Source organism: Sparassis crispa (genome assembly GCF_003851025.1).
Source record: "Sparassis crispa DNA, contig_000005F, whole genome shotgun sequence".
Taxonomy (NCBI): Eukaryota; Fungi; Basidiomycota; class Agaricomycetes; order Polyporales; family Sparassidaceae; genus Sparassis; species Sparassis crispa.
The window spans coordinates 1,198,873-1,220,590 of record NW_020939752.1 but is presented as its reverse complement, the minus strand read 5'-3'; the positions used below and the strand labels follow the sequence as shown (position 1 = coordinate 1,220,590).

General features: G+C 49.2%; 7 protein-coding genes across 7 annotated transcripts; 4 read left to right on the top strand and 3 right to left on the bottom strand.

The window, feature by feature from the left end:
- Positions 1–6,036: 6,036 nt before the first annotated feature.
- SCP_0604360 (hypothetical protein) lies at positions 6,037–8,389 on the top strand (the record flags this gene model as incomplete). Its single annotated transcript, XM_027759569.1, has 8 exons — positions 6,037–7,112; positions 7,172–7,258; positions 7,314–7,468; positions 7,520–7,675; positions 7,725–7,910; positions 7,960–8,069; positions 8,121–8,234; positions 8,300–8,389. 8 exons carry the CDS (start codon positions 6,037–6,039, stop codon positions 8,387–8,389), a joined length of 1,974 nt encoding a protein of 657 aa, XP_027615370.1.
- Positions 8,390–8,584: 195 nt separating this feature from the next.
- SCP_0604350 (hypothetical protein) lies at positions 8,585–8,955 on the top strand (the record flags this gene model as incomplete). Its single annotated transcript, XM_027759568.1, has 2 exons — positions 8,585–8,791; positions 8,845–8,955. 2 exons carry the CDS (start codon positions 8,585–8,587, stop codon positions 8,953–8,955), a joined length of 318 nt encoding a protein of 105 aa, XP_027615369.1.
- A 63-nt stretch (positions 8,956–9,018) lies between these two features.
- SCP_0604340 (hypothetical protein) lies at positions 9,019–9,717 on the top strand (the record flags this gene model as incomplete). Its single annotated transcript, XM_027759567.1, has 3 exons — positions 9,019–9,060; positions 9,109–9,250; positions 9,305–9,717. 3 exons carry the CDS (start codon positions 9,019–9,021, stop codon positions 9,715–9,717), a joined length of 597 nt encoding a protein of 198 aa, XP_027615368.1.
- A 615-nt stretch (positions 9,718–10,332) lies between these two features.
- On the bottom strand, positions 10,333–11,857 carry SCP_0604330 (hypothetical protein; the record flags this gene model as incomplete). Its single annotated transcript, XM_027759566.1, has 6 exons — positions 10,333–10,443; positions 10,497–10,766; positions 10,826–10,950; positions 11,177–11,309; positions 11,370–11,576; positions 11,627–11,857. The coding sequence occupies 6 exons, from the start codon at positions 11,855–11,857 to the stop codon at positions 10,333–10,335; spliced, it is 1,077 nt and encodes a 358-aa protein (XP_027615367.1).
- A 2,817-nt stretch (positions 11,858–14,674) lies between these two features.
- On the bottom strand, positions 14,675–16,236 carry SCP_0604320 (hypothetical protein; the record flags this gene model as incomplete). Its single annotated transcript, XM_027759565.1, has 5 exons — positions 14,675–14,970; positions 15,024–15,266; positions 15,320–15,736; positions 15,796–16,007; positions 16,070–16,236. The coding sequence occupies 5 exons, from the start codon at positions 16,234–16,236 to the stop codon at positions 14,675–14,677; spliced, it is 1,335 nt and encodes a 444-aa protein (XP_027615366.1).
- Positions 16,237–19,395: 3,159 nt separating this feature from the next.
- On the top strand, positions 19,396–19,680 carry SCP_0604310 (hypothetical protein; the record flags this gene model as incomplete). The annotated part of the gene is made up of 1 exon (XM_027759564.1): positions 19,396–19,680. One exon carries the CDS (start codon positions 19,396–19,398, stop codon positions 19,678–19,680), a length of 285 nt encoding a protein of 94 aa, XP_027615365.1.
- Positions 19,681–20,742: 1,062 nt separating this feature from the next.
- On the bottom strand, positions 20,743–21,352 carry SCP_0604300 (hypothetical protein; the record flags this gene model as incomplete). The annotated part of the gene is made up of 4 exons (XM_027759563.1): positions 20,743–20,904; positions 20,986–21,012; positions 21,061–21,145; positions 21,210–21,352. The coding sequence occupies 4 exons, from the start codon at positions 21,350–21,352 to the stop codon at positions 20,743–20,745; spliced, it is 417 nt and encodes a 138-aa protein (XP_027615364.1).
- Positions 21,353–21,718: the final 366 nt, after the last annotated feature.

Here is a 21,718-nt window from a genome sequence, read left to right as displayed (position 1 = left end):
ACAAAGGCCAGACAATCTGCGAGACCCTAAGAGTGGGGTCTAACTCACTTTGTCAGGGCGTACGTGGTCCGCCCCCAGGAGCGGTGGCGTGACGAACACTGGGGACAGGGTGTAAGATGTGGGTAGCCTTACAGTGGGGCGTAGCGTATACACTACTACAGGGCTGAACGCAAAAGATGGAATGCTGGCCATTCGGTAGGCGGGCGCTTAGTCACCAGTATGGCCGCCTGTCGATGACGGAATTCGCACTCACCTCTAAGCATTTTGACGGTTTTCGTAATAAAGTGGACCACCGCAACATCTGCGCAGGACCGTGCACACCATGTCTGGACAATGAGACCTTACCCAGAGCTCGACACTACGAAGCTGGAGGGCTCAAGTCTAAGTGTGTGAGCAAAGGCACCCAGATCCTACCGCAGTACCTGATGCAAAGCAAAAACGCCATGAGAGATTGATTCGCTTGTTCAAGCGTGGTCTGTGAGTATTATGCCTGCGCGTTCTGCACCTACTGCGGAACTTTCCCGTCGATTGACCGAGTGCGACCCGGACTCTGCCTTGCCGCCGTTCTCGCACCGCGATACACCTAGTCTGCCTTCGTTCGAAGGGTCCGAACCGTAGTACACGATTTCGGAGTTACATAAGCAAAATGATCTCCGAAACGCGTCCCGTAGATCTGGTGTAACGCGACGCGTCGCCGCCCTGTGGTCTGGCGCGACCGTCGGGCAAAACTTACTGTAGTACCACTTCATTGTATGCTCGCTCTAATGTCAGCATGGACACAACTTTCATCGGACCGCAATCTTTTCAGTTCAGTTCACCTGAAGGATATATTTTATGTCGTCATATCCTCTCAAATTTCCTACTTTCTTTCTTTTCACACCTGGCTGTGGTAACGTACTTGCACTGCCAGGATCCACATTCTCATCATTCTTTCATTTTTGTGGTCTAGTTGGGGTCGCAGGGGTCTGCGGGATCGGCCTACGATGTGGATGCGGACTCTGCGAGATGGACATGGGGAGTAGGGAAGCAGGGGATGGGAAGGCGTGGCGAAAGATGCAGCACCAAAACCAACTGTCGGGCCATAGAAGGTAGGACTTTCCGAGTGCAAATATCGGCTAAGGGTTGGACTAGAGAAATGGTAGGGAGTACTGGATGCAGACACAGACTGAGGTACTAACAAAGTAGGAGGCGCGGTATACATTGAGTCTGTGGAAGACGAGAGAATGGAAATAGCTTGCAGTGTATCATAAGAAGGCGCATCCTCAACAGATTTATCTTGAAATTGACTGGGAAACATGCCGCAAGTGCACGGTTTGCGTGGACTCGTCGACGCGAAGAGCAGCGTCGGTACTGTACATCTCACGTTGGATCTCTTTCGATCAGGAACTCGCGGCCGGCACTGCGGCCAGGGCTTCGGCATCGGCTCGGCATGTTGAATTGCTGTACTACGGTTCGAGGGGCGCGTTCGAAAGCAGACCTTTATTCTGACCGTCCTCCCCACCTCAACAAGGTCGATATTGGTTTGCCTTCGGGAGACTACGATACACCACCTATCGTAGCGGCGCGAGCGCTATTCCCCGACTCCATTGGAGGCTGACGCGCGGTCACACTTTCACATGAGGGGTTGTGATTAATACGCAGTAAGTAGAAGTACATAAAGTAGTAGCTACGAAAATGTGTGTGTTTCAAGGGAATGCTGTTCGTAGCTACACCAATAAAGCATCGTCATCACTAGGTAATGAAGTTAGTGGAATAGGTATAGTGTCTATAGTGGCAAGCATCTATTTGAACAAGTGAACAACCATAGATGCACCTATTTTCCAGCTACACTGGTCAGAAACAGTTGCAAAAAATGAGAAAACTATGTCTTCAAGAGAGCAGGTCCACGTAGATTCTACATGGTTTAGTGGTGGATCATTAGATTAGTAATAATACGAGAAGAGGAATACACGCACATGCAAAACAGAATGATGTGCAAAGGCCCCGTAACGTTCGCGAGCGCGATCTTACGTAAATAGACCTGTGCTCGAAACAAGTCCAGTGCAACAGCGACGTTCGCGACCAGTACTTAGTCGATTGTTACCACTCGCTTGACATCTGTCACGACAGAGAACATCATTCTTCTTTGAAGCTGTCACAAGCTGTCACACCGGAGTTCTTTGGAAGAAGGATGTCATTTACCACGTGATCTTGGCAAAACGAGACAGGCCAAATTGGTCGGCCGACTTTCCTTTTCTCTGTCGCTGTACTACACACCGTCGGTACCGCCAACGTTCTCGGTACCGTCGCTCGGCACCGCCTTCAGCATGCTCCTGCTGCTCACTGTGGTGAGAACGGTATACTGTGCCATGATATCGTCTCTTGCAATGCCTCCTGCCCCTCCATGGTTTACTCTTCGTCTCAGCTTGCTGCGATAGCTGCAGCCGAGCAAGCACTCCTCTCTGCTGAACTTACTGCCAATGATCTGCATGGACATTTGAATGGTCATGACTATACCCCCCACTCTAGCTCAGTGTCACCACCTTCCGTGTACTCCGACCTTACTCCGCCTCTCCCAGCTCCTGCATGTCTTTTTACTGCTCAAGAGATCTCTAGCCACCTCAACCGGCTTAACCGGGAGTCTGTCCTCCATGCAATTGCTGATCATGCAATTGGCACATTGGTGGAGTATCCGGAGACTGGAGCTCTTCACGGCGAGGCCCTCCTTCACCGCTTTCATATTGATTCTGACAATTTCCTGCATCCAAAAGACAACTTTCAGTACTCTCTGGGCTCTAACGGTGGCCATCCCTCACTCCTGTGTTTTTTCCTGACTGACCCACAGGATGGCACGCCAGTGCCATGCTCCCATGTTCATTCCAAATGTGAGTAGACCTCGCAGTGTGTCTTATTTGGACCATCTTACAATGTGAATAGGTCAGGGATTGAAGACGTGTGATTTTCATGAGCACACTATGGCGACGGCGGGTTTGCAGCTAACCATACATCATTCCCACTCCTCTGATGCACCATCCACTGCTCTCGATGCACGATGAGAACTTTTTGAGAAGACTTTTGGCTTCTACTGTGCGATCCGGGATGCTGGATGTGCCTTTGCAGTTGAACACAACGCAGGTGAGAGTATGGCTGAGGTTGAGGAGGATGGGAGTGATGATGGTCTGAGTGGCGATGAGGTTATGGAGATGGAGCGTGATTGTAGGGCACCTGAATCTAGGACATGCCGCGGATGCGTTGTTATGTGCATAGATAATTATAATCATGCATTTCTACAGTGAGATTTCAGTTGCATCTAAGCTCTATGATCTTTTTGAACATATGCATAAACCAGATGTGAACATCGCAAGAAAGGCCAGCGTGCACATCTCATTATCCGTGACCTGACGGCCTACAATATGAATTATCTGATGGCCCTTTTTCACAATGATCGGGCCAAGTTCGGCGAAATTGAGCTTAATGCTCTCACGTATGGTTATGGCCCACTCGTTCCTTGCAACTTTGCGGACTCCCCTCGCAATCAGAAACAACGTTGCCGTGAGTTGGCTTCACTTTCAGCGGAGCCCAATATTAACCTAAAAGTTGAATGTCTTCTAGCACAATGGCATCGCTACGCCGATGGCTCTCTCCGACGTGGAACATTACAGCGGCATATCAAATGTCACTCAACCTTTGATATCTACGTGCCTCACGACATTAAATCTTGTGCCTACATCGTTATAGTGTGTCGCCATCCACACTCACATCCAGATCCGCTGTGCACCAAGACTCCCCCTCTCTACCTGCATATCTTCAGATCTCTCCTGTGTGATCTACAGTGGCGGCTTGCAGATGCAACCCCTCGTAAAATATCTACGGATGTCAGCTTTGTGGCTGGGTTGCGACGTGTACTCAACTGGACCACAACTCACGACCCTGTCCTCTCTGACCTGCATCCATCTTTTGGGAACCAGGACCATGTGACGCGCCTCATTGATACCTTGCGCCAGGAATATTATCCAATGGGAACAGATTTTGAAGGTACAGCAGACAAAACCTATCTACCCTAACATATTAACGTCGTCTAGGGGTCCGGCGCCTGGCCGAGGAACATTCCAGACTCCCCCTAGCTGACCAGTACATTCGCACTGTGCGGGAGGTCACATTAGTTGGGGACTTGCGGCCCTTACAGATTGTGGTCTGCATGTTTCCTGAGATGAGCAGTCTACTAATGGACTCCAAACGTCCATCGATAGACACTTCATTCCGGCGGGTTTCTGGGTGGGAGGAGTTTGAGATTCAAACATGGAATGATGAAACTGCCAAGTGTAAGGACACTTTTTTTTCTTCTCATGGAGGTCTAATTCATGGTCATTGCAGCCGTGGTGTGTGCTCGAGCGTTCATCACATCTCAGTCAGCAGCGGCACATCTTACTCTTTTTAAACTCATCTTCGACATTGCAGAGTCTGACACAGGCCGCTCTGTTCACTTCTTTCACATCCATGGTGTCGGTATAGATACTGTATCTGCAGATGCACACAAAGGACAAGCCTTAGGTATGTCTCCCTGACCCTTTTTCATCAAATGACTCAGCAACTCTGTAGGCTTTGGTCAATTCCTTCAATACCTCTGTCAATCTCTGGTTGGCATGTGCCCCATCGAGCCAGAATGACCACTCAAGTCCCTTGGACCATATGAACACCTGAAGCGGTGCTTCCGTGTTTGTAATATACATTACAAATGCGGGGTGTGGGTCAAGCGTACTCAGTTGACTCCGACTGTTCGTCAGGCCATGCTATCCCTTCTGTCTAGTGATGACATTCCGGACTGGGATGGAATATTGGCTATTATCCGCAATGGAGGCAAAGTCACGCAGGGTGCGTTCTTGCATAATCTTCTAATGGTCTGACACCAGACAATAACGGCGGATGATCCAGCATGGCTAACTGATAAGGAAAAGACACCGTTCGCATGGGCGACAATCTATAGGCCTAAAAGTCTGATCTCTCGTGAACGCTGGCTTGCGGCACCTCCGGATACCAACAGTAATGAGCAAGGGCACCGTGACATCAACCGTGATGGTGTTCAGCTATCACTACTCGCTGGGGTAGAGATCGGCTCCCACTATGATGGCCGAGCAATCACCGCGTTCAGGCCCTTGCTAGCTGGGTAATGAATAGATCGGCCTAGGCGATATGGTTGGTCGATCCAAGGGCGTGCTCTCCTTCAGATAGCAAATAGGTGTGAGCACGCGGGAAAGCCCGATACAGTTGCGCGTCTGCCACATCAGGCATTCTCGATACCAGCTACATCCCGACTAGCTCAGTAGTTCATCATATGTTCGGCACCTCTAAATACATCAAATTTTTACCTGTCAAAAAGTTACTGATTCATGCGCGAAGTTGCTCGACTTCTGAGGTGGGGACTTACGTGGCTTCAATCTCGAGTGAGTACTAGTACTTTGACCTTTCCCGTCAATCAACCACCTCCTCGCTGCGCATTTGGGACCCCACACAACACTCACATTGGAACTGCAATACACCCACATACGAAGTAGCCGTGCATATACGTACGCTGTGTAGTGACGCGAAGGAACAGGTCGCGCATTACACTTAAGGCTATGTCGCACGCGAGACCGGTATGTCACTAGCCTGCACAGCGACATTTAGCTCACATGATTATAGAACACAGGCCGGTACAGGCTTGTCATGTGCGATTGCATCCGTTGTGGTGGATTGGAGGTACCGTACTACCTGTGGCAACAGCACAAGGAGCAAGATGCATTTGCGACCACAGCCTTTGCTGCGCGTGGACGTGCAAACGTAGCTTCCGCATCATCGCATGTCGTAACAGGTGTAACCATGGCCTCTCGTGGTCGAGGACAAAGGTACGGACCCACTGCAGCACTACGCGGATGAGGGGTATCACTTCGAAGTCAAGGTGTGGGCCGAGGCAGCACCCTCCCGAGCATTCCACGCAAGTGATCGAGTTCACCTTCATTTCATTCGGGTCCGCTTCCACACCCTACAGCTCGTGCAGCACAAGCAGCATCTTTCCCACTCATGGGTGATGTTCCTATGGAGCCTCTTGGACCAGATATTCCCGATGATTCCAACCCTTTATTCGACATGCGCACCCCTTCACCAGTCACATTCGCGGCATCAGTTGACCCAGATGCAGTTGGAATATCCCCCGCTTTGCATTCCCACACTCCTGTTCACATGTCGCGAAGTCCTAGTCCCCTCCTTCAGGAACGCGAACTGGGATATTATGAGGACCCCGATGACGAAGAAGTCCAGCGTGTCCTTAGGATGTCTGGTCTGGACCCGGAGAGTGTCCCTGTCATGGGCAATGCTGACATGTCAACTCCAGAACGACAAGAGAGCGTCACAGCAGCCGGTGCAGAAATACGTGCGACCTGTGTCGCACAGCCTCCAGAGCATGAGCTCGACGATCCGGATTCATTCATAGATACAAGGAAGTTACCGCCGCTCGGAACGCGGCTATCTGATGAACGCGCATATCTCGAATCCCATCCGAAATGGTTCGTACGTGCAATATTGATGGTTGTGGGTATCCTACACACAAAGTACCATGTTACCTTTCGAGCGTCGTCGTTGATTCTTTACGCAATCCGCGCGATTTTCATCGCACTCCGCCTGTTAAACAAGGACGACTCGATGCCTGCAACGCTCACCACTCTCCTGAAACGCCTCGATTTGAAAGATCGCTTCCATGTTCTACCTGTTTGCAAGGCATGCAAATCTCTCTTCGAGCCGACGATCAACCGCAAGTCAGCATGCCCTAAATGCGGGGAGAAGTTGTTTCCTCCTAGCGAACATGCAGCGGTTCGCGAGCTTCGACGTCTTCTTGGCAGAGATCCACCCAAACCTCCCCCCATTCTCGCGGCTCCGTATGCACCACTCTCAGCTGAGATCGCCGACTTCTTAAGTCACCCTGGTATGGACAAGGAGGTGGTGGCATGGGAGACAGAACCTTCACTTCCAGGCAGGTACTCACGCATCATGGATGGTGATGTTTGGAAGACGCTTCCGGGTCCTGACAAGAAGCCATTCTTCAGTAAGGACGAAAGTAGGCTTCCGGAGATTCGGATTGGTGTGTCTATGAGTCTGGATTGGTACGTTGTTCTCTGCGACATGTGTACATAATAATGGGGCTCATGGTAATCATTATCAGGTTCTCCTGCTCACGTACATCTTTTGCGCCATCGCATTCTTCAGGCCCGATGGCCTTTTGCGTACAGAACCTACGCGAAAGTGTCAAGTTAGTCCCGTTTATTTGGTGTAACTTGCATTTGTACTTGCTGATTTCTCGCCAGATATCGACCACAAAATATCCTCGTTTGTGCGATGACGCCGGGTCCTACAGAACCAACAGCGGAGCAAGTACAAAATTATCTCAAGCTTGTTGTTGATGACTTGTTGAATCTGTACGAGAACAGTGTTATCATGAAGACGCCTTCACATCCAGATGGTGAGTCCACTCTATTTGTACGAAAATATTACCAACTAACATGGACTCAAGGTATCTGTGTTCGTGTTGCCCTCGTAGCTGTTGTCTGCGATCATCCTGCGATGTGCAAGGTCAGTGGGTTCGCCGACAAGAATCATGCTGAGGTACCGTGCACGAAGTGTCATGTGAAGCAGAACCAGATGTTCTCGGACGAAGGGTTATCCAATGGTACTTAGTCATTTCCAACTTGGCATGCTTGGCTGACACACCTCAATAGGTTTTCCACTGCGCAATGGTGAGGATCACAAGCGGTTAGCACGAGAGTGGAAAATGCTGTCATCAGAGGCAGAGCGTGCTGAGTTCTTCAAGGCTCACGGTGTTCGCTGGACGGAGCTTGCTCGCCTACCGTATTTCGACCCAGTTCGCATGACCGTGATAGACCCCATGCACAACTTTCTACTTGGTGAGCAGGGAACAAGCCTGCGTGATTATATGCTTATCAGACTTCACAGGTGTTGTTAAAAATCAGTGGTACGGGCGATGGATAAAGTATAATGCTCTCCGTGCAAACACTCCAAAGATGAAGCGTGAACTCGCTATCATGCATGAGTTTCTCGAGACGGTGAGTGCAAAACGATGTATACAAATCAACCCTTCTGATATAAATTATCAGTTTGAGTCACCTCCATGGGTGGGACGGCTTCCGCTCCATGTCGGCGAACCTGCCGGTGGATCGCTTTCTGCAGATGAATACAAGGCTCTAGCTATTACCGTTGGCCCCCTGATTGTAAGTCTCTTTTACTAGTGCTTCGTGAATAAAGAAGCATTATTTATTATTCTGTAACAATGTAGCTACCGGTGATATGGGAAGAGTTCTGTCCAGAAGCAAAGGAGGACCATCAGAAAGCACTGAAAAAATGGAGAAAGGCAAAGAAGAAATGAGAGAAGGATACACAGGAATGGGAACGCATCCAGCATGCACAGGAGACATCGGCCAAGACGACAAGGGGTGATGTCACTGCATCATCATCGACAGCAGAACAAGTACCCCAAAGCAAAATCGGCCAGGAACAGACATCAGGAAGAGTTCCGGAGGTGCCTAGTTCTACGGCAACTCGAGAGGGAGCTTCTTCAAGTATGGTTGCATCCACGAAAAAGGGCAAGAAGGTCAAGGACCCTGGTCCGGCGCTCGAAGAGCCTCGTCCACGCCTGCAGCCTGAGGAGATGCAAGCTTACATGAAGCTTGCAACGGCTTTAAAGATCCTTCTCAGCGGTTCAATCTTCACGACACAGATTGACCGCGGTGAAAGTCTTCTCTTCAATTACTTGCGCGATTTTAAAAGGGTACGCACGCACATCACATATGAATGTCTGTGTGACTGAACTCAAATTTCTAGCTGTATGGTGGTGACGGGCTGATGCCAAACCATCATTTCGCGGTTCATATAGCCGCACAGATACGAGATTATGGACCAGTCTACAGTTTCTGGTCCTTCCTACCTGAATGACTCAACAAACTTCTGAAAGGTTTTCATTTGAACAATTGGGGTGGCGGGCAACTGGAGATCAGCATGTTGCGTGCCTTCAAACGAGATGCACAGATTCACTCTATGGTAATTTACTTGTTTTAATCTGTCCTTTTGATATGAACCTCGCTGCAGGTTCATTACGTATCGCAATCTAAAGGTACATCAGATGGTGATATATCTGCTCACATTGCACAGCATCTCCTGCACGAAAATCGTGAGGCCCGTGGAACGGTTGAGTCCATTGCGCAGGAATTGGCATATGTCGCAGATGATGGTAAGATTCACCATTATGTAGTCAGCGACACTCACTAGCGTTCTTCATTAACAGTGCTATCTCTCTTGCCAATATCGCTTGACCCTCCTTCAAATCAAGGTGTCAAGCTGTCAGACTGCACTAGAGCTTCCCTCTATAAGCTCTATAACCATGATCACAAGCAAGTCTACTATCCGACAGAGGCAAATGTGCCTCGCAGCGCACACTTTCTGCAACAGTATGGTCAGGTGCATGACTATGCACTGGTTGATGGTCGACGAATTATGCCTGTGACACACTCTAGCAAATTGTCTGCTGCGTCTGCCATCGTCAAAGTAGACCTCAATGGGAATATCCTGGCTGGTGAAGTGATGTCTGTCTTCGAGCACTTTCAAGGTGGCGTTACTGGCGATATGGTCTTCGCTGAGATGCAATGGATGAAGCAACTTGATCGGGTTCCCATTTCGGATGACATCTGGAGTGATTAGTGCGTTATTATCCCTGCATTTCAGTGGCTAACTAATTTAATAATCCCGAGTCCCGAGCTTGAGACTGAATTCTGGGAGTATCAAAAATACCATGCAGATGCTGATGGCCCACCTGCGGTCATACCACTCAGGATGATTCGTTGCCAGCTTGCACGTGGAAAATTTCATTCGCCCAAAATGTGGATGACAATGTCCCTGGAGCGCGTAGGTCGTGTTTGTTATTTAATTGCACTTGTATTAATCATGTTCTATAGCATGCTGTCTCATTCACGACAGAGGATTAAGCAGAGACTTAGAACCCTTCATCAGCATCGGCATCAACAGCGAGGATATACACAAGCCGCCCTCCTCTTGGCTAGAACAGAACGGTGTCAAAACAGCGCCCTCACTGCTCATTGGCCCAAGTATTTCAGTACGTGTTCTGTATACTTCAGCCTATGCACCGTTCAAATTTGGTAACATTTGATTTCCCTACAGTACTTATTACATCGATGTAGGAGACATGAACAATGCGAAAACACGATCAGGAGTGCTACTAGAATCTCGAATGGATGCAGAAGTGGCAAAGCAGGAGAAAAGCGGCAAAGCAGGAGAAACTAAGTGCTCATCTCGGAGTCATTGCGAGATGACGATGATCTGGATCGAGATAGAGAGTGCGACGAAGAATGACGTGGAGAGCAAGTCTGAGAGTTGCGTGGAGAGTGGGTTTGAGAATGGCATGAAGAGCTTGAATGTACATCCGACCCAGGGATCAGCTCTTCCTCAGCATCAGGACTGACGTCTACTCCCTGCCGAGTTTCATTTGCACGTGTTCCGAAGCCGATGGGGTCGCCGAACGAGAACCAGTCATGCAGCATGATTGAATGCGGGTACTTATCCTTGTGTTGCTCGTACCAGTCGCGATTGATCCCAAAGTCAAATGGAGCAATAGAAGGAGGATCATCACTAGACCTATTCTCCGAGTGCACCCGTTGCTTGAACTCCTGCCGGTCCTTGGGAGGCAGGTCCTCCCAGAAGTAATCCCACAGCTTGTGTAGAATATCAGAGTACTGACGTGGTGTGTACGTCATTCAAGTTTATCACTAAATTCTTGATGCTATTGATGCACCTCCACAGAACGCCAGTTTGGCCTGATTATCTCGAAGAAGCCAAGTTTGTCAAGAACGGTATCAGGCAAGTCTCTCATCCCGGCTTCTGCTGCCAGTCGCCTCTTCCAATCCTCTTTCAGCTCGCCTGCATCTGTATCAGGTCCAGATGCCTCGTCAGACATCATCTCATGGGTAATCAATTCCGTAGGATCAACGCCATGGCGTTAGATGTAACTGGTAATGCCAAGTGCAAGCTTCTTCGACTTCTACTCATGATCATCAATAAATGTTTGCATGAGGTAAAATGTTCATTACCTGCTTGCAGCACTGCATTCTCCTCGTCTTTTGCTGATTGTGTCGCAGTAACACACGCTTCCCATCCTCGACCTGTCCACGGTAGGCCTCCTTGTACCCATTCCATGATACCTTCGCAAGCTCATACACGGTGTCAGCCGTAATTCGCATCGTTGTGTTGTTCATAAAGTCCGGGCGTGTCTTCTCATCCTGCGTACAGCGGTAAGTCAATTCCTTGATCAATGTTCTCTGGCGTTGATAAATTCTTACTGAGAGTTCAGTGTAGATGATGTCGCACACTCGTACCAGCAATCTCCAATTATCTGTATGTTTAACATCTCTGTGGAATGCGGGATTAATGTATGTTTCGCCTGTTTGCTCATTTTGTCTCTCGGGCAGGATACCGTCAACTGGAATGGGCCACTTGTCCTTGACTCCAACCTCAGTGACATTGCGGATGCATGACGAGGTAAGTTTCTGCAAGATCAGTGAGCATTACTCATCGCTATGAAGTGCATATAGCCTACCAGAATAAATGTTCTAGCTTTGCGTTGCTCTCCAGTCAGGTCGGATACCTTTCCCTTCATTATGTCTACGCATGGCTCATTCACAATGTTTGCAGTGTGGTCTTCAATGTTCTCATCCGTAGGATTAGGATGGCGACGAAGGAAGCTGCGTTTAGCCACGGCAGAGGTGCCTCGTGAGGCAGAGTGAGAACCACGTGCAAAGGATGTAGCAGCAGGATCAGTGATACTCATGGTATGTCCCTGGTGTATGCTCTGCCCTAGCTGAGCCTGACTGACACCTGGCACTGCTGGTGGGATGAACCCCGCAGCATTTTGCTGAAGCAGGGTGGTTATATGCGCAATGTTAATTCCTGGAAGAAGCTGTAGAAGTGCGGGATTGATAGCATCTCCAGGCGGGGGGGCAAATGCCGGTGGAATAGCCCCCTGGTTAGCTGGATTCGAAGGTATGTCTGTCTCGTCCTGAGTTCGTCTGCAAGATGGAGATCTAGAGCGCGAGAGCCGTTGGCGTCGACTCCTGCCACAGCTAGTGTGAGTGCAGTCACATCAATTGAACTATTTACTCACCTTTCTTTGCTTTTCTTTTTCTTCCTATTGCGTGGCTGTGTCTGGTCTTCCACATGTCGCTGCCTGTCTTGCCTCCCGCGGGTAGGTCCACTGTCTCCTCTCTAGTTGTGTGATGTGGCTGATGACTCTACAGTGGAAGTGTGTTCGAAGGGCATCCCCTGTGGTTCTCCGGCAGGTTGATTTCTTTGCCATTCTGCTGTGCATTGCTGACGGATCTGCATCAGGTACTTCTCTTGAATCGCAGCTGACATGGTTGGCCAAAGTGCTTGCATTACGGGATCTAGGATATTGGCTGGAATTGAGCTCATGGTGAGTGATATGCAGTTCCGTGTCTGTTTGTCTGTGCGCTAAGCATCCGGCGAGTGTAGGGTGAATATTAATTGTGAGGCCTGGGGGACGCGACGCTGTACGGTCACATGATCGTATATTATCTTATCTTATCTGTACCTATATACAGAAATGGATGACGTTCTCACAATTGGTCTAGACATGAATCCGTAGTTACTTCGAGAGGTAGTACACAAACTGTATATACATGCTGATGATTCAAACAGGTGAGGGAAGATTGGCTGGGGACATCTATTTGGATGCTAAATGCTCAGGCTGCCGGGAGTGCAACAAGTTGAATAATCTGGACCTAACGGCAGGTAGACAGACACATTTACGCCACGAATAGATGGGCTTATCGTGCACTAATTAAACGGAAAATTTGCGTGTGTTCAGACCTGTACATGGCGCAAGCACACGGGTCTTGAACGCGGTGAATGTCAGCCTACCGTCTCCATCAACATGAACAAGTCTCCTTTCATGATACAAGGTCAACGCATGCACATCGCTCACGCCGAGCAATTCTGCGAGCAGGTTTGTCATGTACCTCTGTATCATTCACAATAACATACTGAACTTCATTCATCCGCAGTAAACATTCAAAGGCGCCAGGTAGATCAGGCGAATGCTCACGCACTGGAGCTCAAAAGTGCACCGCAGAATCTTCATCCTCAGATCGCTCGCCAAGCTACACTTGTGGCATCGAAGCGAGTTGGTGATGGTGATACACAAGCGATTGAGCGAGCAGTCAAGAGGTTGAAGTCACTGGAAGATCAGCAAGTCAGTCTTCGTGCAGATCTCCACGATGCTCTCAACCGTGGTTCGGGGCGGATCAGTCACCTGCCTGCCCCCCACAATTCTGTGGCGCATCGTTCAGCCAGTGGCACTAGCACAGCATCGTCTTCCTTACAGTATATCACGTCCGTACTACCATCTCCTCCTACGTCTTTGCAGTCATTTCACTGGCCCGGGGTCCCACCTTTTCACGCTGGCGACCTAACGCCTGTCAGGCCTAGTCTGAGTCCTCACACTAGCCTCTATACCCCTTGGGCTCATCAGGCTGTGTGCGGACTCACTGGGTCCTTCCAATACTCACCGCTAGCATTCTATCCCGTGAGTGAGGATTCATCCCGCAGCTCCTCAATACTTCACGGCCGACTCTGAGACGTATGTAGAGTACTACAAACTTCTTGTTACATTGTACCAGAATGGGTGTCATATTGTGTAGTATACGTAGTTTAATCACCCGAACTTATTGCGGGGGCTCACGTAGCACAACGTGAGGTGACTTTGTGACTGAACGCGATGTGGTCTCTGGACTTTGATTATATTATATACCATATCTTCCTCCTGTGCATGACTACCACCATCTCGGCCACCTCTAGCTAGCAGTACTATGGCATGAGCATTGTCGAAGAGAATGCTACAATGACTCAGGCATGGGACTTCAGGCTTACTCTAGGCTTGCATTCACCTGACGTTCAGTCCTCTAAGGTGCCCAGTGCTCTGCCGTCTGCTGAAGAACTGATCGCGTTGTATTTTCTCTGTCTCACAGAAGCAGGATTGCGGTACATTTGGGAGGATACCGGTAATCGACCTTACTGCACCGACACATCTCCAACTCTCCACTTCCACATTGTAATCTAATGTATGACATAATGACCCTGCCCACAAATGCCTCTCTCTGCTGCCTACGTTCTCTCTAGGGATACCCCACCATATCGGGTCCTACCCATGTGCACTGCATGGAACGTCATCACATTGCAGGTGGGTGCATCTGCTTGCGGCATATTGATACGTACACTTTGAAGATTGAGACACACATGTGATGCTCTTTCACCGGAAAAACATGAGAATATATTGACCAAGCGTCATGGAAACATGCCACAGGACTGTATTATGGTGGACGTAGGCTACATTACTACAAGAATACAAGATATTGAGTCGATCAGCACACGAGAGTGACATAAGCTGCTTGTTCAAGAGCGCAGCACAACATAAATAGCAGGCACAAGAAAGAGCACAATACCAAGAATGTCGATGATATGTTTGTTTTATGTATCGGTGCTGTGAAGTGCATCTAAGCATGTTATACACAGTCTGCAATGATGGGGACATACCCGACACGATACTGCTCGTACGTCCAATACGAATTACCTAGTTGCACTGACCCGATGCAACGTGCAGTGCATAGGCTCGCTTCGAGAACCAGCGAGAGCAGCGGTTGCATGCAGCTGCAATCTCTGGCATCTCTGCCCATGTCAGCCCTTTATCAGAGTCAAAACGGCGCAAAAGTTCATCCTGTGCAGAATGCTGAGGCCCTAGCAGCGGCGGTACATTGTTAAACATAGCCTGCAGAGCGTCATGCACGTCAGGCAGTGAGAACTCGCGATTGGTGTCAGCGCGATGCTCAATTTCGTCAACAAAATTGAGCGTGGCGAAGATATCGTCAACTGGGTGTTCAGTCAGATCGTTGTGTACATTGATATGAGTGTGCATGACTTACCCACGGGACTCCCAGATTGAGAGTTTATCGGTGCAGAAACCGGTGAAGGTGGGGGTGGGGGCAGCATGGCTACTGAAGCCAGAGATGATGGCAAAGCAGGAGGGGATGATCCCAAAGGACTAGAGGACGGTGGAGAGGGAGGTAAGGAGCTTCCAGATGAAACCACGGAGATCACAGTGATGTCTGGGGAAATGTCTGGCAAACTGACTTGTCGCTCTGGCCTGTCACTAGACATGGGCCTTGCTAGGGGGGAGTCAATCACTACGTACCTCTGCGGGATGAGAGTGGAGACCAACGGTACCTATCGCACTCTTCAAGAGAAGAAGAGCCTGCTCTGAGGCTACATGTGCGCTCCAGTGCCTTACCCTTCCCGATGCCTCTGGTAGGGCGTGATGCTAAGGTAGGCAGTGGGGGTAAGCTCAAAGGTAAACGGTGGGGATTCTCCGGGCTCGGAGGTGACAGCGGTGGAAAGTTCTCCCTCAAGAAATCGTCAAAGGCCTGAGAGTCGGACGGGGGTGACTGAACAGATGCAAGTGTCAGAGCCTGTGCAGGGGGGGTCTGAGGCATTGAGGATGTTGACGCGATGTAAGGAGGGGGAGGTGGCATATAGAGAGCCGGAGAAGGAGGGACGGGAGTCTCGGGCCACAAAGGGGCCGATGGAGCAGCAATGCTCGCCCGATAGAAAACGGTGTCATATGCTTTCTTCGGTATGACTATGTGTACCATTAGTCCTGTGCTTCCTGTTCGAAAACCCACGTAATTGTGTACTTACCGAAGTAACCACACCGGTTAGGCTGATATCCACAAGTGAGAATATATTGGCCACAGAGATCGCTGTCTGGCTTGCGAACTTCCACACATCGAGCACGAATGGCAGCGCCTTCTACAAGCGTGCAGAAACAATAGACGGGAAAGTGCGTACGACGGTCCTGGTACCACATTTTGAAATGTTGAGGCAGGACGGGATGTCCATTCTCACAGGGACTAGCATGGCTCCATTAGTCAGAGCAGGCTAATGAATCAGAGGATCGGTCAAAAGAACTCACTATGCAACACGAACTGTCGCTTGATCTTGTAAGTCAAAACTGATGAGGTCAGTGGGATGACAGCTCTGGAATAAAATGCAAGGGGCTACAATGTCGCAGTAGTTGATAGACTCGGAGCATTCGTCGGAAGTCCCAGCATGATTGGATGTATGGGAGTCACCAAACATGGTAAAGTTGGCGGAAGCCTCCTGAGAGCGTGCCAGCGGAGAGGAGAGCTTGGACGGAGACATGAGAATCAAGGCTAACGGGTGCTGTTGTACACGAAAATTCTCCACAGTCTACCTTTATATATGGATCAAGAGTAGTCATTGTCTGATAAACCTAACAAGTAAGTAAATTGTTATCGACGACATGTCTGACGAAATTGACACACCATTGGCCCCTCTCGAGCTCATTGTTGTCAATGTCCCGCCCTCGATGCGGCTATGGTCAACCTCCAAATGGAAACGATGCTCACCGGGGAGAAGACAATTGTCAGGGCCGACAATAGGACGGGACCGACCCGTAACTACTGGCATCTCGGTGCATCGCACAAAGAAGACTGCTCTATATGGTAACATGCAGGAGCACGCGCCACGCCCCCGACAATCCTACTTTGTCCGAAACCCGACACCTGCCAGATCAGTGGTAACAATCGACCCACTACTCGTTCGCGACCGGAACCCTAGACGGAGTCAAGACTCAAAATCGTAAGTGTTATTACTCAACTTATTTACTCATGTTGTTTTCGGGCAACCTCACTCGCAGAGGCGTCTGCCGTTTCCCCTTGCCAAAGCCCTCCTCCAGTTCCTGGAGTCGGGGACGACGTAGCTGACCTTTGAAGACGTGGGTGACATGCACGCGGGATGCAGAGTCTACGACACGACGTGGATGCAGCGGGCGGAGGGCACAACAGAAAGCAGACACTGCATGGTCGCGCGCCAGATACGAAGGGAGAGAAACGGAAACGAGGAGAGTTGGCCGCGCGAGATGAACGAACACCGGCAGGAGACGCGGACAAATGCAGACATACCAGACACGCAAGTGCAGATGTGCAGGCGAGTACTCTTGTCACTCTGCGGCATGTTTCGACTTACGGCTGAACATGCAACTGCTCAGCAGCTCAAGTTTGTGCATGTCACCATTCAACCAGCTATATGCTTATGTCTGCACTCCGCAGTAGTGGAGAAGGGGGCTTATGCTTGTGAGATGATGGATCAGAGCAGATTCATGTGCTGACACTGGTGGTGCTCCTGATGCTAACTGAGGATATATGAATGTCTAGAGCCACACAACTAACGGATGCCTTCCTGCAGGATCTGGAGACTCTCCAAATCATATGTTGGAGGTTGAAAAGAACCACTGTGTTGGAACAGCAAGATTTGCAAAACCACAGCAGTGTGACATCAGTATTTCTAACTCAAGTTTTAGAGTCAGACAATAAAAGCGGAATGATATGAAGGGTGGTAGCCAAGGAGGTCAGGTGTCGACATGGTGAGAGTCAAGATTTGCATTTCAGAAAGATGTTTTGAGTCTGCAGAGAGGGTACACCCTCTGCAGGCAGCAGGTCTGACATTTAGAAATGGGTCACTACATTCTCATGCCATGCAGAGATCAATCTACTGACATGCTGCAGTGATTTAAAGACAAGTTTTACTTTCAACCATTTCTATATAGCTGCAGAAGAGCATCCAATAAGTAAGTGCATCATCTAAGTGCAAATAAACACTGCTGGTACAAAATGTGATGAAATGTGACAAAAATATGTGATGTGACACATGACACATAATCTATAGATTTTTGACCAATCTAGACAGGTTTTCCTTTTTTGGATGGTTCAAAAAATCTCAGAAATTCCCATAAATTGAGAAAAAAATTGCAAGTAAGGTGACTAAAAACCATTGTGACATGTGACTGTCTGGATTGGCCATAAACCTATAGGGGCTTTGAGCATGCCATGACATGACTAGAGGAGTTACTCTAGCTCTCATATAATGCAACAAGATGGACAAGAACACAAAGAGATATGTAGAGGCATGCTACAATGTAGTCAAGTAGACCAACTCTGCATTTACTGTACCAGCCTGTACGATAGCAACTGTCACATGTCACAAAGCCTCCAAAAGTTGCTTATTTGAACCTCAGTCACACATCACGGTGGAACCTCAGTGACATGTCACAGCCCTTCAGTTACTATTTTAGATGTCAATTTTGAGTGTCACAGTCATCCACCCATTGCTACCATACAGACTGGCACAGTATTGCTGAAATATATGGCTGACAAATACAAATATTTGTAGTCATGTGATATGTCACAACATGTCAACTTGATGTTGATTGTTCTCCTCTGCTCTCATCCTGCCCATCACCATAGTCATACCATCTCCCTAATGAAGTGTGCATCTTGATTTTCAATTCATTAGTTTCGAGCACACCTAACATGGCATCAATTTCTAGCATTTTTATTCTACGTCAAAATTAATGCGACTTGTCAGTTCAAGCAGGACACCTCCAGTGACGGTAGTTCTCTCATTAGAAAGTACCATTGACATCGCAAAAGATGTGATACAACCAGTTCTCATTGGTTGTGAATAGGAGATGTGCAGGGCAAAGTTGAACAGTTGGACGATGCTCTATCAGGTGCGAGTTTTTTCTTCGTTGTTTGAAGTACATTATGATGCACTGGCAATGGTCAAGTTGTCTACATTGGACGCCATACTAGTATGCATGCAGTGCATCTCTATGTGCCACTTATGTATGCTGTTAGCCCATTCCGTTGACAAATTTTGTGTTTGACAGCACACACAACTCCATCTGCAGGCAGCCAGAAACAAAGTAGCATCCAACAACACTTGCTTCAACCATCAAAATGTTGCTTACCAGTCGTCATGGGGAGAACGGCTTTGAATGTCGCTTCCAGAAGTGTGCTGGTCGCATTCAAGAAACATACCTTGATCTGGAATCACATGTGGAGCTTAGCCACTTGGTCAGAGTGCATTTGCCATGTCCTGTGCAAGGTGAGATTTGCACCTTGAATAACTCTGCCATGAAAATGAAGATTGAATGTAGTACACTTACTAGGATGTTCGCAAATGTTTGTTCGTCATGGACAGGTTCCAATACATTTCCAAGAGAATCACCCTCACCTTATTGACAGGATTGTTCCATTTAAATCGCATGTGCTGAAGCCAATGTGCCAACCATCATGTATCCACATTGGCCAGCTTGCTCCAATTCCGTCAGAAACAACCACCTTATACCCTCTTCTTTCCTATCCTGTCGCACGAGCTTGCAAGCGTGCTCAGCTGCTCTCCCAAGAATCACGGATCTCCCGGAAATGGAGCCACATGATGGCATCACAGGACACCGAGGATAGTGCAGATGCCCACCCATTTGACAATCTCAGGAAGTTCGACACCGCAGATATCCCTGAACCCATCGATTCTGTTGTCCAGCAAAAGCTGCCAGAACCCTCGATGCAGCTCTCCCGTCCACAGTATATCTCTGACCTGCCCATCCCCGAGGTTCCTCCGCCACTCAGCATGAGCTACAAAGTGTTCTACGTAAAGTTCCAGGAGCTGGAGAAAGCGGGAATGGTTGATGGGACGGGGGAATGGCAGGACCCTGGATAATCCCCACAAAGGTCGTCACCAAATCCGGACAGATTTTTGCGAAAATCGACCTCACGCCGTCGTCATGTCCGGACAAATGGACCCCCTAAGGACCATGTAGCCGTTGTACTATCCGGACATGGAACTGTTCTGGGGCAAAAATCGCTGGAAAATCGCCGGAAAAAGCCGAAAAAGGCTAAAAATTGCCACAAATTGCCTAAAATGGACGTCCCCAGAGCGAGGATGTCGCTATTTCCGGACAAAAAACTCCCTAAACCGGCCAAAAATGGGCCGGACAGATTTTTGTAAATTGGGGGGGTTTTGGCGACGACCTTTGGGGGGATTATCCAGGGTCCTGGAATGGCCCGAAAGTGATGAGGACGAAGATCTCTTGTTGCCGAGGCCCGGCGAACCACCACCGCCAGAGTCGAGCCCTTAGCTGCCTCATTGCCGGTACATACTCAGTCTGATCTCGTGCAGAGAGTCACCGTGCATGCACGTAGCTTTGTCTTGTCCTCCCTGCTTTTGCGTGATACCCCAACTGCTGTTTTGTGTTCGTACAGGTTAATCGTTGCATCACAATTGTAGTCACTTTTTTTGCACGCCATATTCATACGAGGGAAGTGCTGCCTCACTGTGGCAGAGGCCTTGCTTGCAAAATTTGCCACCACACAGATTTGAACTTGAGCTTGAGAAGCTGCAAGTTGAGTCGGGATAGGATTCAGACACACGGAAGGAACCAGGAAGTCGAAGAGTGCAACAATTGAGAGGGTGGAGAGACTTTGTAGGCAATGTAACACTTGGTATTGAAGCAGAGTACCAATATCTGCAATAACAGTATGATACATGCTGGGAGAGATTCAGAAATACGAAGAAAACAATCCTGCCCCGACGACCTTCGTATGGTTTCCGAGAGTACGTCGACACGTGGACTACGACCATACTCACGGAGTATGGGCCCGCGGCATTTCACGGCCCTGTCAGGGTATCCGGGCAGCTGGTCAAAACAAAGCTGGTAAGAACTCCCTTATTAGGGACGGCATACTTGACGACGAGGAAGGGCTTTAAAGTTCGCAGGCATACCTACGTCTCGCGGACGTCTGTAGTCCTGAAGATCTCATTGAGCAGAAAGAAATCCTGGCGAAACACCGCATCCGGCGCGAGCTCATGGGCCGTGTACAGGTCGGCTCTGAAGTAGAGCTCATAGGCGCCGAATACGTCACCACTGTCGACGGCGTACGCAACCTGGTCCCAAATATCAGTACGACTGGCGCGAAAGGAAGCGCGCTGAGGGTACAGTAACTTCAATAAGTTTTATTTGCGCACCCAAGCTATAGCCGGGCAAGCTTTGGGCTACGAACAAACTCGCCGGTCATCCAATCATCCAGCTTGGAAGCGCACCGACCGAGCAGCACCTTCATCGCCTCCGCTCTCCTGGAATGCGCTGAAAGACATCAAGCGGGTCTTCCGAGTGGAATCAAACACCCTGCGGAGCCTTCAATTTGCAGAAGGACAAACACTAGTGCTTGAATCCTGCCAAACTGCCCAACCTGTAGCAAATATCTATTGATAATAGGGCAGCACTTGGGCTACGGCCTTCGATGGGGTCCTTGTTGTTGCCGACAATCCCTGTCAGCACTTCGTCCCCAGGTGACATTGGATCGGCAAATAGTTTGATCAGAGAACAGCGCATCTGGGGGCTGGAGAAGATGGGAGCTTCCTTGGCTACGACCGGGTTACCCTGCACAGCATAGAACGGGCATTTGTGGGCCCGAAATGGGATCCTTCCACGTAGTATGCAACCGAGTCCAAACATTAACCAAACCAGAGGTGTAGACCAAACGCGTGTTGCCAGCTAACCCGAGGCGAAGTTGATATCAGGGCACTTAACGTATCGACTGGATGCTCACCAGCAAAGTGTAAACTTCCCGCACATTCTCACTGCACGATATAGACCGTAGTAGACGTAGTAGACGCGACTTGAACGCTTGGACGCGACATCCACTAGGTCACAGTGTGACACCAGTCGTATGTGACATCTTCACGACAACTTTTGTTG